Source organism: Anguilla rostrata, chromosome 11, assembly GCF_018555375.3.
Source record: "Anguilla rostrata isolate EN2019 chromosome 11, ASM1855537v3, whole genome shotgun sequence".
NCBI classification, from domain to species: domain Eukaryota; kingdom Metazoa; phylum Chordata; class Actinopteri; order Anguilliformes; family Anguillidae; genus Anguilla; species Anguilla rostrata.
Window position 1 is genome coordinate 27,616,878 of NC_057943.1, and position 16,268 is coordinate 27,633,145.

General features: G+C 44.1%; 1 protein-coding gene across 2 annotated transcripts in view; it reads right to left on the reverse strand.

Moving 5' to 3' along the window:
- spats2 (spermatogenesis associated serine rich 2) overlaps nucleotides 1-15,315 on the reverse strand; it is a 29,103-nt gene extending 13,788 nt beyond the window's left edge. Inside the window, exons 1-4 of one of the 2 annotated variants that reach the window (XM_064299154.1) lie at nucleotides 15,192-15,288; nucleotides 6,207-6,293; nucleotides 4,817-5,429; nucleotides 341-420 (exon numbers count right to left, since the gene is read on the reverse strand). In XM_064299154.1, coding sequence (XP_064155224.1) covers nucleotides 341-420; nucleotides 4,817-4,841 — 105 coding nt within the window. In that variant the 5' untranslated portion in view covers nucleotides 4,842-5,429; nucleotides 6,207-6,293; nucleotides 15,192-15,288. Of the gene's footprint in view, nucleotides 1-340; nucleotides 421-4,816; nucleotides 5,430-6,206; nucleotides 6,294-15,191 lie in introns of both variants that reach the window. The other variant, XM_064299153.1, reaches the window with a different exon arrangement.
- Nucleotides 15,316-16,268: the final 953 nt, after the last annotated feature.

The following is a 16,268-nucleotide window of genomic DNA, read 5'->3' on the forward strand; positions in this document are numbered from 1 at the left end:
GTGCAGGTTTGGCTGCAACAGATCAGCACACAGTGAAACCCCTTAACCCTCCCCCCACCCCTTCCCAAAGGAGTATGGGGAAACCTTGTTCTAAAAGCCTACCTCCCCCACATGCACACGACTTTTACGGACTAATCAGTACTGATTCTCAGACCCATGAATGACTCAACCAGAGGAACTGAACATGGGACATGACGCAAGCACAAAGATCGGGAGGCTGATAGCGGAGGGGAACGTTCAGAGACGCAGCCAAATGCCCCGGAGAGACCTAGGGCCAGAAATATCAGTATTTCCCAACGAATCAGAGCAGATTGGGAGAAACACCATCCCTGCCGCTTACCTTCTCCTTCATCCTCTCGTACGTCCCTCCCTGGGACATCACCATTTTAGAGTGCGTGTCGAACACCACGCCCGAAGTGTCTGGTTAAGGAGAGAGACAAAACAAAACAGGCAGTTTGTCCAGGGAAAAATAAAAATTAACAACATTTTTTTGTGTGTGCAGTTCCAGGACTGTCCACAATGCAGAACAGCCCAACAATAAATCCCAATTCGAACAGTTTAGTTACCATCACGTCCCTCCAGCCTGTAGCTGACCCCCAACCCCACCCCCTGTGCCCTGTCAGTGGCAAAACTATCAGGAAAGTCGGTCCTGTCGGAGCAGTGTGTACCATACTATATTGGGCATATTAGTATGGGAAATGCTCAATAGCTCTGTATGCAGCAGTAACTCATTAACCAGCAGCCAACAGACCTATCACTGTATGTATGCAAAGACGTTCCAAAAAAAAAATGCAAAGCTTGAGCCCCTGAGTCAGCAGGACTGTAAACACTTTCCAGGAAACTTCAGATAGAGGGAGAAAGAGAGACAGAAAGAGAGACAAAAAGAAACAAAGAGAGAGACAAAAAGAAGCAGAGAGAGCGTGAGAGCAAGAGAGCGAGATTTGCCCTGTTTACCCAACCAGCACACGTCCGGGTGCACAGACCTATGCCGGATCAAGCTCCAGCCCCCACATTCAGCCTCCACCCAGCCAGCTGCTGACTGACACAGGCGAACAGCTGGAGCTACAGCTGAGGGGGAGAAAAGTTTGGAGCGCTGCAGCAGAGCGGAGGAAGGAGAACCACTGGGGGAGTAACAGCAGAGGGGGAGAACAGTCTGGGAGCTACATTAGAGGGAGGAAAGAGAAGAGTTTGGGGGAGATATTGTAGAGGGACAGAACAGTTTGAGAGCTACAGTAGACAGGGGAAGGAAAAGAGTTCAGGGGGTAGATACTGTGGGGGGGGGTGGAGAAGGAGAAGGGTTTTGGGGGAGAAGATACTGTAGAGGGGCAGGACAGTTTGTGGAGTTACAGCAGAGGTGCAAGACAGTTTGGGGAGTTACAGTATGGGGGAGAGAAGAGTTTGGATAGCTACAGTACGGGGGGAGGGAAGAGTTTGGATAGCTACAGTACGGGGGGAGGGAAGAGTTTGGATAGCTACAGTACGGGGGGAGGGAAGAGTTTGGATAGCTACAGTAGAGGGGGGGAAACTGCAAGAGCCTGAGACTCCAGAACACCAGACAGCGGTCTGGAATTACACCACAGCGGAGGAATATGGGAGGAAAACACTGGAAACAGACTAGTTATTGTTTAAAAAAAAAAAAAAAACCCCTGGAGACACTTCACTGAAAAACACAGCAGTGCCCCAAACAGTTCCCTCCCCTCCCCTCCACTCCAGCTCAGTCTGAACTGGCATATACAGAGCCAAAGCAGCCAGGAGACCCTGCAGCTGGTTCAGCCAGGGAGAAAATGCCCCACGCACGCAGACAGGCATGCACACAGATTTAACATCATTCATAGGTAAGGACAAACTAACCAAAACTCCACCCCCACTATGGTACATTCAGGGCCTCCAGCTCCAGACCTGCCCCTCAAAGCAACCCTCTACCCCCCCCAGCACATGCTTCAAGGTTCATGGTTAAAAAAAAAGGGTAAAAAAAAAAAGAATTTGCAAAATATTTCAATGAACTATGGACTTAATGAACTTTGTCAAACAAATCCTTTGTTGCCGGAGGAGCCAGTTCCAACCAACAATCATCCGAAGCGACGTTTATCCAATATACAAAATCACGTATTTCAGGACATTTCTTCCACGAGGTGTTGGCATGTCCTCTTTCAGAAAATTGGATAAACAATTTCAACCATGAACCACCGAGAAGGAAAGATCTCAGAGTGAAATCTGTGTAAAATTGGTGTGCTGTGTTGTTCAGTGATGGGTGACATCAAAACTTCCTGGCTGCCAAGTGCTGGGATGGCATGACCATGCCGGTTAGAACGGTCTTGGTTATACTGCCAAAACAAACAAATATTTATCGTCTTTCACAGCAGATGCCCCCCCCCCCTCCAAAAAACAGATTAAAAAATAAAAACAGAAATTTCAAAAAGAGCTAGCCATCTTAAACTGCTCTTACCCTGGAAACAGAATTAGACCGTTGGAGAAGTGTCACATCATTTCAAATGTCTTGAGTGTTTCATTGCACCAACGGCAGACTCTAGAAAGCTCAGTCAACTTGGTTAGACAAGACTCTACAGTAAATGTCTGCTCAACAGATTACCACTGAAAGCAAACTGATTAAAAATAAATAAATATTAACTATTACCACCATTAAATACATTACTTTCACAAAAAGCACAAACCTGGCCTGAATTCTGTCTATTCTGCCCATTAAACTGGTTTAAAGAAGATTTTTTTGGGGGGGGGGGGGGGGGGGGGGGGGGATCCTAAATAAATAAAGCTTTGGCAGGAAAGACACAGCAAGACCGAGGGCAAAGAGACCGTCTTTCCGATAAGGACAGCCGCTACTGAACGACACGCCATCGCTAGCCTCTCACGGCCAAATCTCATCTGCATTTCCGCTCGGTCCGCGGCTCGTTCCATTTGTCAAAACAATGCGCTGGTCCCAGCGAGCGAGCTGCCACGTCGGCCTGCTGCTCCCCAGCCAAGTCAAACGAAAAAACAATTGGGTCGCTCTCAAAACAAAACAAAACAAAAAAAAAAAGAAAAAAGAAATCCACATCAACCAAAAGGAATGAAACGGGATAAGTCCGTAACACTTGAATTTACCCAGGACCCCGCTTCGACAAATTCGCTGGCTTGGATTTTAGTGGCCCCGCTGAACAACACCTGTCCAATCAGATAACGAAATCTGCTTGGCCGTCGCCTTGCGTGTTGCCATGGATACAGACGGCACTGCAACCGTCGTATTGGAAGCGAATCAGAAGCGGCGTGCTTCGGGGGGCCTGGCCAATACTGGACTCCCTCAAACGAGGCTGGAGTCAGACGTGTGGCTCTAGACATCAAACACAGGACTTAACACGTGCTGCAGTGTGGAAAAATTAATTAAATCTGACACTTGTCAGAGGACCTGGCTTCATTTGGCTTGGTGGCATCGGACAAGATTAATGTTTTTTCAGGATGGTTTCAAAAACATAAAACTCCCTCCCAAGGCTGCGCTTACTGCGATTTCTGTCGCGCGCACACACACACACACACGTCTATTCACAAACAGCGGCCAGTGGCCCCATAACTGCTTCAGCACTTAGTGAAAACCGCTGCCAAATTAACAGTCTGCAACCCGTTTTGGTGTTTCTCCCCCTCTCCCTCCCTCCCTCCCTCTCCAGTTAAAGAAGTGAGTTGTTGGGAGAAAGAGAGAGAGCGGGGGCTGCAGAAGGGCGGGGCCGAGCAGAAAGAGGAGTCGTGGGTCAGCAGGAGCGTGGGGCCCCCGTGCCTCCGTGCACAACCTAGGACTCCCAGAGAGCCAGAGAGGTCAGGGGAAGGAGGCACCAGCTCAGGAACTGAGCGGGCTAAACAAGGCCCCAATGAAACGAGCTTCAGGTCCCAACAAGGACACCAAAAAACAGTTTAGCACAATTACAGGTACCGTGCTAAACAGCACGAGTCTGTGTGTGTGTGTGTGTGTGTGTGTGTGCGCACGTGCGCATTAGAACGTTTGTGTGGCAGTCTGTGCACTCATGTGCGAGGTTGTGCGTTTAAACGTGTTTGTGAGAATGTGGCGTGTGCCTGTCCCCGTTTGGTCACGTGGGTTTCAGATTTCATTCATTATCGCTGCCCGTTTCTGGGCTGACCACAGAGCTATTGTATTTCAAGGATCCTTTTAAAACCAATTATTTCAGGATTTAAGGAGTTTGGGGGGGGGGGAGGTGGGGGGCGTTAACAGAGTTAACAGAGGAGCACAGGACAGCAAGGTAGCGGTGTGTCTCTCTGCAACATGCAGATGTCGGTTCCTCGGGACGTACCACGGTGCTAGCAGCATTGCGTTTGCATGGCCCCGTTCCCTTCACGGGAACCTCAACAGCCACCAGCTATCCTAGCGTGTAGCTGATGGCTCTGTAAATATGAGTGATGTGGCAGCCTGGCCGCACACACACACACATTCACGCGCGCGTGCGCTCTCTCACAGAATCAAACCGAGCTTCTCTTCTGCAAGCCTGCTCTGTGTACATCAAGAGAAGAATCTAGAACCTTCTAACATGCTCCAGGGAGCAGCCACACTCCCCAGGCTAGGAGCACTTAGCATGTCCTTTGACTATCTGCTGTGGAGTCCTTTCCCTCTGGGCCAAATATTAATGGGTGCAATACACACTAGTCCCCCTAGAAGGGCGGAGGCTAAACTGTGCCTAGAATTAAGCTGCCATAAGTTACCTGGTGGAAGTTACCATGGAGGTATTTAAAAGCACTGCGGAACACTGACAAGTTTTCAGTGATATTATATGGGTCACAAAATTATTTTCGAGAGGCCAAAAACCAGATAAGGACTTACCTTTGTGACTGTTCTTTTTGGCCATTCTGAAAATCCCAGAAGACACTGCTGGTCAGTCAGAAGTGAGTGTTTCGCTTGAGAAGGAAAAAAAACAAAAACTGAACAGGAACAACAACAAAAAAAAAAAGCCCTGCTCCAAAGATTTTTTTGCTCTTCACCAGTGGGATTCCTGAAGGCCTCTTCCACCTTCTCTCCTCCACAGAGTGACGGCAGTAAAGTCTACGGCCTGCGACGGTCTCTGTGGTCGCCCTCCGGTCACCGTGGGCCGCGCGCGGCAGATCGCTCGACCGCCGGCCTAACGAGTCCGGTTCTGCTCTGCGCTGCCTCCGCGCGCGAGCTGTCCGTTTCTCCCCCCTTCCTCCTCACTTTTTCGCTCTCCCGCAAGATGCCAGCAAAGGCTCACATTACAGACGCCGTGAGCTGGAGCGGGACGGGAGGAGAGGGAGGCGGGGAGGCGAGGGGGCGGGTGGGGGGGGGGCCGAGGCAGATGGGGTCACGGAGTCCTCCGGAGGCTAAACCCACCGTCCAAACGCTCGCAGCTTGGACGCCGCCGCTTCCTCTTCCTGCAGCAGACCTCTCCACGAAAAAAAGGAAAAGCCAAAGAAAAAAAAATCTGAGGAGGAGAAAGAAGGGGGGAGGGGGAGGGGGAAAAAAGCAGTTTGAATCATTTTTTCCAGACACACTGATGAACTGTTCTGTGAGATCAGGAGTAGAATGCGTCGGGAGAGAGGGAAGACCAGGACAAGTTTAACCAAACTGGATCGGGCTCAGATTGCTACCAAATACTGAAACCAACACCAAGGACAAAGAAGAGTCTGCTAAAAGCATTCAAAACCAGAGAGCCTGAAAGTTGTTTGGCAGCCAAAGCCCCTGTTGGACACTTACAGCAGTCCAGGACTTTAAAAAACAGTGTACTTCAGGACTGCCCCCCTCCCCAAATCCCTAAACTCGTTTCCTAAGCACGTAAAATCGGTCATGAAAAACAGATTTCAATGAATCGCTGTCCGTCTGGCGAACAGTTGCACAGAATCTGCATTCAGTGTTGTCTTTGGCCATAGCATGGTTCCAATTTGGCTTGAGCAAATGCTTTTAGAGCCGTTTTGAGTTTTATTGGATTTTACATGAATCCAAAAAAAATTTGAAGCTCACACAATACCATCCAAATCATACACAACCTATAACTTTACTTTTCAAACTGAAGATTATCGATGGACTAACAAATTAACGCTTTAAATTTAAATACAAAAATCAAGACTTTTCCCCTCCAGTATTCACAAACTTTTTTCTTCCACAATGACCACTTCCTATCCCTAACGTTACAATTTTTGTGCCCACAGTAAAAGGCTTGTCAGCACCAAACAAGCAGACATCAAAAAGCGGGCTGACTCACTTTTAAAGACCGACTGTTACGTCCAGCACGCAAATCGCGCTTGCATTCGTCAGCTTGTTACAGTTTGACAGTCTAGCAGCTGAGTATCTGAGGAGAGGAAAAAAAAATCTGCTGAGAGGCACCTCCTTATCAGGGCGGTAAAGCAATATAACCGCTGCTGAGCCAGCGCAAACAGGAGCAGCGTTACGGAAACCCTAATTGCACCTGGCCATGAGCTACGCTATAATAGTACCGCTGTTTCGCGAGATGTCTGTATACGCGCGACGAACGACGCCACCGGGCGGCAAGCGGACGCTCAGAGAACCGCCCAGCTTAAAATCGCTGCAATTCCGTTCACGGCAGTCGAGGCCGGCGCTTCTCGCTGGAACGGGGTTGGCTTCGTAAGCAAAGCTCCTGATGGATCGTTTCCGTTTTCCCGCATGCCGACTCTGGAAACGAAACTTAAAAGCAGATGAAGGCACGCCCCTCTGACATGCTTAGCCGGCGTGCGTCAGAGCTGCGCGCCGCATGCCGTCTCGCCTGGACACCCTGGCACTGTTAGCAAAGGTTTGCACACGTCAGACTAGCCTTGAGCGGGGTGTCTACAGTGTTGATCAAATGGGTGGTATGTCCCAACTGTGCAAAGCTTTCTTTGGTTTTTTTCCATTTTTTTTTTTGCCAAAGTAAAAAAAGAAAAAACCCACGTACGTGCAAAATTAGTTATGTGGTCCCTTTCTTAGATTCCTAACAAAAAGAAAGACATGACCTCACTTTATGAAGTTTAACTTGAATGGAAGGTAGGAACACAGACAGCAGTTTTTAAACAAGGTTTTAGGCTACATCTTGACATAACTGAAATAATAAGACTTCATTTCCAAGTGTAAATTCAATTAATGTCAGCTGGACAGAAAATGAATCAGTACATTTCCCTTTTCTTCACTGACAGAAGAAAGATCTTCTATAAGACAACCTTTTAAACTCTGAAATTTCTGAAGTGCGCTTTTTTCATTTAAAGCTCTTTTTCGGTTTTGCATAGGACAGGAAGTCTAGAAGTTTCCAAGCTAAAAAGAATTTAGCACCGCATACACACAGCCTTGAGCTTCAGAAAATACTTCAACACTTTTCATTTCTCTGAAAATACACCAGCCTTACGAAGAGATAAAGCAATTAAAAACATTTTTTCTGATAGTATCTTTCTGAGACTTTATATAGCCTAAGTACCGGTTCTACCCTGTGATCTCTACCTGACCAACTCAAGCCATAAGTCTTGTGTCATAGCTCACTGAGAAGCACTTGCCAGGACCGTCTCCATGGCAACCAGATTGTTGACACCCTCATAGGCTGCGGAGCACCTCACCATCACGTCGGCATCCCATGGTCCGGAACAGCGTATCGCTAACAAACACCTACTGACTCACTCTGTCAATTTAACCTAAAGACCCAGCCCACGCCTCTCTGCCTACTCAGCCCGACGGGCGGTCCAGGATCCAGTGCGTTTCGGATAGGATCCGGTCCCTCTTGGCTTGACAACCCCAACCCCCTCCCCCCCCCCCCTCCACCCACACCCAAACAAATGCTCTGCTGCTTGACTGGTTCTGTAGTTCTCGCACACGCACACGCACACACACCCTACCTCTACGCGCAGTTGTAAAGCCACATCCTTCTCAAAAGCCTGGGGCAGCCACAACAGGTGCCGCCACATCACCACAAGCCAAGCTGGGTCCCTGTCTCCAACGGCTCTCCGCCACCGCAGCCTACGGCCGTCATCTGACCGCCATCAGATAGGCCTTTCCTTTTAATCAATCACGCTTTTCTGCTCATCGAAAACCACCGCGGCAGAGAGATATGAAAAGACGCATGATAACACTGGGGCCGTTTCATCACGGGCTGAAAGCAGGTTAAAAAGAAGCCATTACTATTTGCCAATCTGTCAGGATTACGGCCAATATGATGAAACGAATGTGCCAGAGAGGCGATACACTGATGCTGTAAACAGAGTGAAAATATCATGTGCAAATACAGCCTAATCATAGTCAACTGAAACCCTTTTATTTATCACTCACAAGCAAACCTATACAGAGATTAATAGCTCACTAGACTCATGTCCTCTTATGCAAGTTGAAATATTTTTCCATACAAATAAAATGTTACATTTTACTTCTATGAACTAGGAAACTCGGCTGCAGTCTGCATTTGTGCAACACTGTAAACAAAGGGGAGGCATCAGCAGTAGTATCAGCCAATGCGGGCAGTTAAATATCGGTCACTGAAGTTGACCCCACAGTTTCTGTGCTCTGACCGCACTTGCGCACGACCTCACGCTACGCTCTGCGGAAGCTTCCGCCCCACCTCTGCTAAGGACACCCCCAAATTTGGCCCGGTCACAAAACTGCATGCCATTTCACCGAGGGACACCAATACTGTACTTTGACCGAGAGGCTGACTGGCAGTTAAACACTTGTGACCGATGCATTGCCAGCCATTTGAATACAGAATTTCACACAGCGAAGGGGAAGGACTACCCAACCTGAAACTTTGCTGCTAAGCTATGAGAACAACATCTGCCCGAAAGTAGACTCATTCTGAGAAACCGATGCAGGTTTTCTTTTCTTAAAATAACAGACGGACCTGACACGCTCGAACATTTGTAGCTGCTCCTTTGAGCAATATGGCCAAGCAATGTGTCACAGCACAACTCTTCACAATAGCCGAAAGGTATTACTGGTTGTTGCTCATGTTGATTTAACAAATATGGACAGACCATCCATAACTGACATGCATTCTTTTGCGAACCACAGTAAAATTTGGAATACGTTCAAAAACCCTTCCTCCCGTGCCATTTGCATTCGGAACAGATCACGCCATATGGCACAGTGGTACACAGGGGCCAAACTCCTGTCTTATCGGACTTTTCAGCAGTGAGCTCAGACCGGGTTCCTTCGCCGCCTGATTGACCCATAATGCCAAGGGAACGGTGCGGAGAACAGATAACAGATGTGCACCAGAAACTCTCTGCACTTCTCCTTGGACTGCAAGCCCAGGACGATCGACCCATTATCGACGGAGGCACAGCTCCCAGATTACGGTTTTCGTGCAGATTCCCCGCTGCGAACAGTTGTTGAAACGCTGTGCATTTATCTTATCTCCAGGACTGGGTACATGACCAGGTTAAACAGGATACCCACAAGGCACTCTGCTTGGGATTTCTCCTTTTTAAAACCCCACACTCTTAAAAGTTAAAAAATTTAAATCTTACTCGACGTTAAAGAGCTTCCAACGGCTCTCCAAGTGGGCGATTCACCTCGACAAAACTGCCAATTAGAAGGCATTATTTTACACATGAACTGGCAGGACATTTCAATTTTACTTTAGTGTGAAGTAAACAAAAATGTGTTGATTCAACATTAAATGGTATTCAATTATATATTCATGTTCTGTTCTCTTAAAGACCCTACATCAAGGAAATCTTACTGACAGTCTGTAGAGGGCTTTAATGCGCGAGCGATGCCAGGGGGGTCACAGACTGGAGACATTTGGAAATGTCCACTGTTCATCTCTAGACCAATATCACTATTTGGGACTGCATCATATCGGACCAAAGTATGTGGCCCACCTGAAAATGTAAGGCAGTTTAACAAGTTGTCATTTAGCACGTTTTACTTCAGGACTTCCACACTTGTCTGGCCACTATACAGATTTTTTTAAATGTCTTGAATGTACACCATTAGATCCACTGAACTCTACATTGTGCAAACTAGAAGTCTCAACACAGCACTCAGGGTCAGGGATTCCTACGGTCACTTCCATTCTGCGAGCAGACCGTTCTCTGTCTGCTCAAGGACAGCCCAGACTGCGTGCGAGAGGCTGTAAGACTTGCTGATGCTGAGCGCTAACTGGAGCGGTACGGGCTACTGATTAGCCCTTGTTAGACCTCTCAGGCTTCGCGCGGTGACATTCAGCAACATCTCGTATGGAACTTTGTTGTCTTTACATTTGGAATGACGCAGACTCCTGGAGGCAGTCGGAAAGATAAGAGGTCTGCACTTTCATCACATCAGATTAACAACACAGGAAGCTCTGCCAGCAAAGAAAACTACTGAAACAAATACTCTCATTTGCTTTCAATCAGCTTAGGTTAAATGGTCTTGGGTAATTATGCCAAATTAAACACGCGAAATTCCTGGAAACCTGTACTCCAGGCTACAAGTATCCACTTGAGCTTTTAAGATTTGACATGCTTTTGTGTGGACACAAACAGCCAAGAGGCTCACCTTCAAGTTTTTGAGGTTGCCACAACAAACAAATTATATCACTGATCAAACTTGGGTGGGTGCTTCCACAACTATACACACTTCCGCCTTTGCAAATTTTTGGAAAAAGAATGGCTTTGAAATTGAATTTTGTTCATGTCCTTAATGCAAATAATAAGACATACTAAATCACAAGTAATCTCAAAGATGTTCTAATTAGATTTTTTTCAGAAATGTTCATCATGCTCCTCTAAAAATGTCCTTACTGCAATTAAGTACAACTTCATTTCACATTTTTATTCTAGGGAAGTTTTAATCTGAGTATTTTCTGCTAATATTCATTAAGTGTGCATTATTTCATTAATCTATGCATTTTCTCTCAGCAATGAGAAATCTTATTCCATTAAAAAAAAACTAAGTAATTTAAAACAACAAAACATAAAACTGAGTGAAACGAGGTATCTAGGAGTATTCTTATAATAACAGAACCTGTGCTCCAGGGAGTTTAAGCCAAATAAAGAAAGAAATGCTACAAATAGTAGCTGTCAAACAAACTAGGTCTAAGTAAATGGTACATTTCCTACACATAGAATGAAATTGAAAAGCACACGTGCCAAGTTTAAAAGAAAGTCAAAATTTCACTGATGCTTTACTGTAAGCATTGTGTGACACAGGCTTGGGGCAATATGAATGTGGTACAACTCTAACAGAAATATAGGCCTAAGTGCAATGTTGCTTAACCAGAACATGAGCAAAGTTCCTCCCACACCATGTTGGTAAGCATGGTGTGCCTTGAAGTTACAGGCTAGGACCCTGGCACCAGACGAATTATATCGTCTTGTGCATACCAAACATCATCATTTCTCACTGGCCAAAAAAAAAATATATATATATATATATATATATATATATATATATATATATATATATATATATATATATATATATATATATATATATATATATATATATTATATATATATATATATATATATATATATTATATATATATATATATATATATATATATAGGCCCCCACCCTGTTTATTGTCCTAACCAGAGCAGAGTTCTCCATCAACATTTTGGATGATTCCCAGAAATGGATCCTTGTTACACAGAACCAGTTCAATTTGGAACCAGACTGAACAATGTTGAGCTCCTCTCACTAAACGTTACAAACTAAACAAGAATGTCTATGAAGGGAAAGCTGACCTATTTAAATCCTGTTTGATCTCACATTGGCTCAGAATAATTTCAAACATGCTATCAGACCCCATTCACCTCCATTAGAATAGTCAACAAGTTCTAGTATTTCCACTTCCTCATGTTCAAAGCTAAATTTGTCCTTTACACAACATGAAGTCTTTACTGCGAGAGTACAAGTTGTTGCAGTCAGGACATTTTTTCAAATAATTGGCAGGTTGCAAGGTCTTAGCTTTGACAGCTAGCTAGTAATGCAGGGTTTTACCCCACATTGAAATGTCTTAGGCGAGCCGCCTAAGTGTTTTCAAGCCGCCTATAAGAGAAATTGAGCGAGCAAACAAAACAAAAAAAACTCGTCAAGCCACTAGAAATGGTCCGTGAATTTATTGGAACAATTTCATTGCGCATGATTCTGCATTTCAAGTTTTTAAAGTTTCGACTGCTTTCAGGTTTACATGCAACCTTAAACAAGCTAAATTAATGACAGCATAACCCTCTTAATTGCAAATAAGAATGAAAAGGAGTGCCGACGACCTTGCGTGCCACTCAGGCATGTTTGTGGTTTAGTTTCTTTATTCAAATGCGGTTTAATTGAAGTCATTCGCTGACTTTAAAGACTTAGGGGAGAGTCGTCAAATGTAACCGTCTTCGGATTTTGCTCATTGACACAGTAAATAGCCTACTAGCACCTAGTACTATGAAATTTTACTTCCGACAGCTGCTGAAACGTCAGCAATCATTATCGGCTTCAATTACATAACTTAATCGAGTCAGATACAATTAACACCAAAATACAGTCAGTCCGATGTTACATTCATACCACCTACTCAGTATGATTGTAACAGGAGATGAACAGTGAATTAAAATGCCCTATAATGTGCGTACACAGGTTTTTTTTCCTGCATATACTAATGTTAATCAAGGAAACATTTCCAATAGTAACGCAAGACCAGCCAAATTCCCAGACTGAAACACGCTTTATTCATGAAAAAAGTTGTACATTAAGTTATTGGCGGTGTTACTTATCAAAGTAACTTTTACTGGATAAGTATGCGATGTAGCCTAATTATACCACTACACAACATAACCTAATGAAAATATCCTAAGTATGCGTGAAAGGTCTGGCAAATATGAAATCTCTTTAAAACAGAATGAATGGAAAACGGTTCGAGATTTGGCAATTCTACTCAAATATCCAAATAATGCGATAATAGCATAACGGGATTAAGTGGATTCTACTGTATTACACTGCTTTTTAATCTGTGCAGATTAATTGAGAAATAAAATTCTGAAAAGCATTTAATGTTGCTTAGGGTACAAGTAACACCAAAGGAATAACAATGGTGCAAGCATTCATTGAGTGAACGTATTACAATCAATTCAATACAGTAAGCTGGCATCTGAATGCACTGTGGCACTGAATTTTAAAGGAATATCATCATTGTCACAGTAAGGACCCAGAGGTACAGGACAAACATTTTTATTAATTTTTTTAAATAAAAATGTGTTAACCTACCACAACATTTCTTTTGTTTTATTTTTAATTTTCCTGGAAAGTAATTTCATTTTGATGAATGCGATTATGTAATTTATTGAATTTTAAATATGCATGGAAAACTGACAAGCTCTGGTATGTGACAAGCAAGTAGCAAACCATGCTTTGACCCATAACATACAGCATATTACATATCAGATAATTCCGCCATTTATTTTTTAAGACAAATGATAACAGTAATAATCATTACTTGATGTGAAAATCCCTGGATATTTTTAATTTATAAAAATGTACCCATGGGAGCGAATAAAAGTGCCTGTCATTGGAGAAACGCCCAGGTACGAAACCTGTGGCCTATGACAACACTGTCCGCAAGAATGCGCCCGCAGCCGAAGCCCCATAATAACATAAACTGAAGCGGAATCATTTGAACCGATTACCTTAAGGAGAGGGCGGTTTATGCGAAAGGATTCGGGATAAGTAACAGTAAAATACCATTTGAGACAGAAAAAAAGTCAAGGATCACGGTTAAATCACACACACGACACAGGCATCTATCCGCACCTTGTAAGTTCGCATCGAAGGAATGAAAAGTATAGACTCAGGGCTTCTTGGCGTCATTTCGTTTTGCATTCTGATAACGACCACCATCTGAACCAACGTTTAGATTAACGAACGCACAGCTACGTTTAACTGTGAATAACATAAATATGATGTTTGCTGTTAACTGCATACACCAGGATTGTACTTAGCAAATAATTAACTTGCGTTCAAATTCCATCTCTCTGGCAAAAAAGGCAATGTAACCACATTTGAAGTTAACGAGCATACTTGGAGCAGCTACCTAGATATACAAAATAGCTAGAAACAAAAAAATCCAGCATACTGACGTTATACAACTTCCTTTTATACAGCCAGCCAACTATGACGTTAGTTACATTATATTAGCCATCCAGTTAGCTAGTTTATACATTTCGTTACATTTGCATTGGCTAACTAGTTTACATTGGGCATAGCCTTTCATATAAGCGATGTACAAGCACCATAATTTGATACCGATTCGAGCATGGAATTGTGCAGGTTTTACATTTAATTTTACGCTCTAACATTGCGGGGCTTTGGCCTGACAAAGCTAGTCTAGCTAGCAGCTTGTGTAGCACTAGTATGAGCCCAGTCAATTGAGGCCGTGTTGCATAACGTTAATTGAATGATATTGTTGTCTGCGCGCATACAATCACCAACATAAAAATTGACAACTGAATCACTTAGCTGGCTGAAACTCGGCCAGCCGTGAATTTATTCTGATAAACAACACGAATAAGCAAATATAGCTGCATATATCCATTCTAATGCCTAGCGCTTATACTGGCCAGATGGCTAGCTAGCCCCTTGACTAAACGCAGTAGTACCGTTATGATGTCGATTACGGAAAGCTCGCTTGGCTTTTTAGTTACATTAGCGATTTATACATGTTAACTGCGTTTGAGTCAGAATACGAGAGCGTGTGATTATTACAACTAGTAGCTATCGTGTAGCTATTACAATTTAGCTTGCAAGCTAGTCTCCAATAGCATCCCATCGACTAAAACCTAATCGCGCCTGGCAACCAGCTAGCTATCTAGCTAGTTAACGTCATCTGATTTGTCTAACTTAGTCTACAAAGACTCTATTCGACTACCACAGATAACAGCAATCCATGCATATGAAAAGAGTCAACTGCTAAAGCTAAGGGTTTCAACTTGCTAGTTATTTTTGAACGATTCTCAACCCGGGATCAAATAGCTGGCTAGTGCGAGTAAAACGTAATCGGTATTATTCAATTCATTCTTCTAGCCAGCTAGCTACTTTGCTAATTAGCGACCTGTATGCTCACCGCTATGCTGCTCTAAAATGCGCAGATCATTTCCCTTCTCGGACCCTGTAGCATTCAATTGTTTTTGAGCAATAGCTAGCTGGCTACCAATCTATTAAGCAAAAGCCCGCATAATGGGGTTGGCTCAGCCAGCTATTAGATTTCATTATGCAAACAGATTAATGGAAATGCTTAAAACTCTCACCTCCGTTGCTTTGCAGAAGTTAACAAACCGACTGTCCTTACACCCGTGTCGATCTTTCTGTCTCTATCCCCCCTCTGCCGGCAACGAGCGCGTCACTTCCGAGCTCATTCTTAACTCGGTCCCGTATCCCCTCCTACTTTCTCTCCTCCCAGCGACACGCCTCCTTACTATTTCGTGCGCTGCCACGGTGTGTCGAGACTACTGGACCACATACAGTTCGTTGGGCGCGACTGTGTACGGCTGTCCTTCGATGGCTGGGGTGGTATGGCCGGATTACTCGATCAATTATTGTCGCCTATCTAAAATTGATTCAGACCCGTGAACGTTTTTAAACCTTGTGCTTGGTGCGACGTCTACACAAGTCTTGACTGCAAAGCCTTAATGATAAAACCAGTAGATAAACATGGGAATAGATTAATTAAGGGAAAAATCTGCGAACTATTTTGCGAAAACTAGCCTACTCCATATTACGAGCCATATAAAATGAATGCACACTGAGAATTTGGCCTGTGGTACATAGTCGATATTAACTTTTGAGAATATATTGAAGGTGGGTCAGAGATTCTGTTTATTTCATCGACTGAACCTGTGATTATGATACACCTTGGCACATCACCATATGAGAAACATCTCTTTGTGATTTATGCATTTTTATACAGATACAAAATCAATAAAGATCAAACTGATCTTAAAACATGGGTTCCTAAACTGGATTCAGTCAAGGATTTCTGGGGGTCCCATGAAAAGCAGAAATATATTTTCCACTTTTAATTAGTTTTAACTCAGCTTTTTCCATTTCACCCACTACATGTGATTCACATGCCCTTGGTAATATTGCTATCACTAATTCTAAAATAATTGCACTAAACAGCAAAATATGAGTAGCCTACTTTGTGTGGGAACACCTGCTTTAAACGTGTGGCATATTAAACTAAGTAAAATACCCATTTCACAGAGGTCACACAACTGGAAGTGTAATCAGATGTTAATCCAGGCTCTCATAATCTCCCTTCTGGACTACTACAACTCCCACACTTCTGGCCTCCCTGCCTGTGCCATCAGACCTCAGCAGCTCAT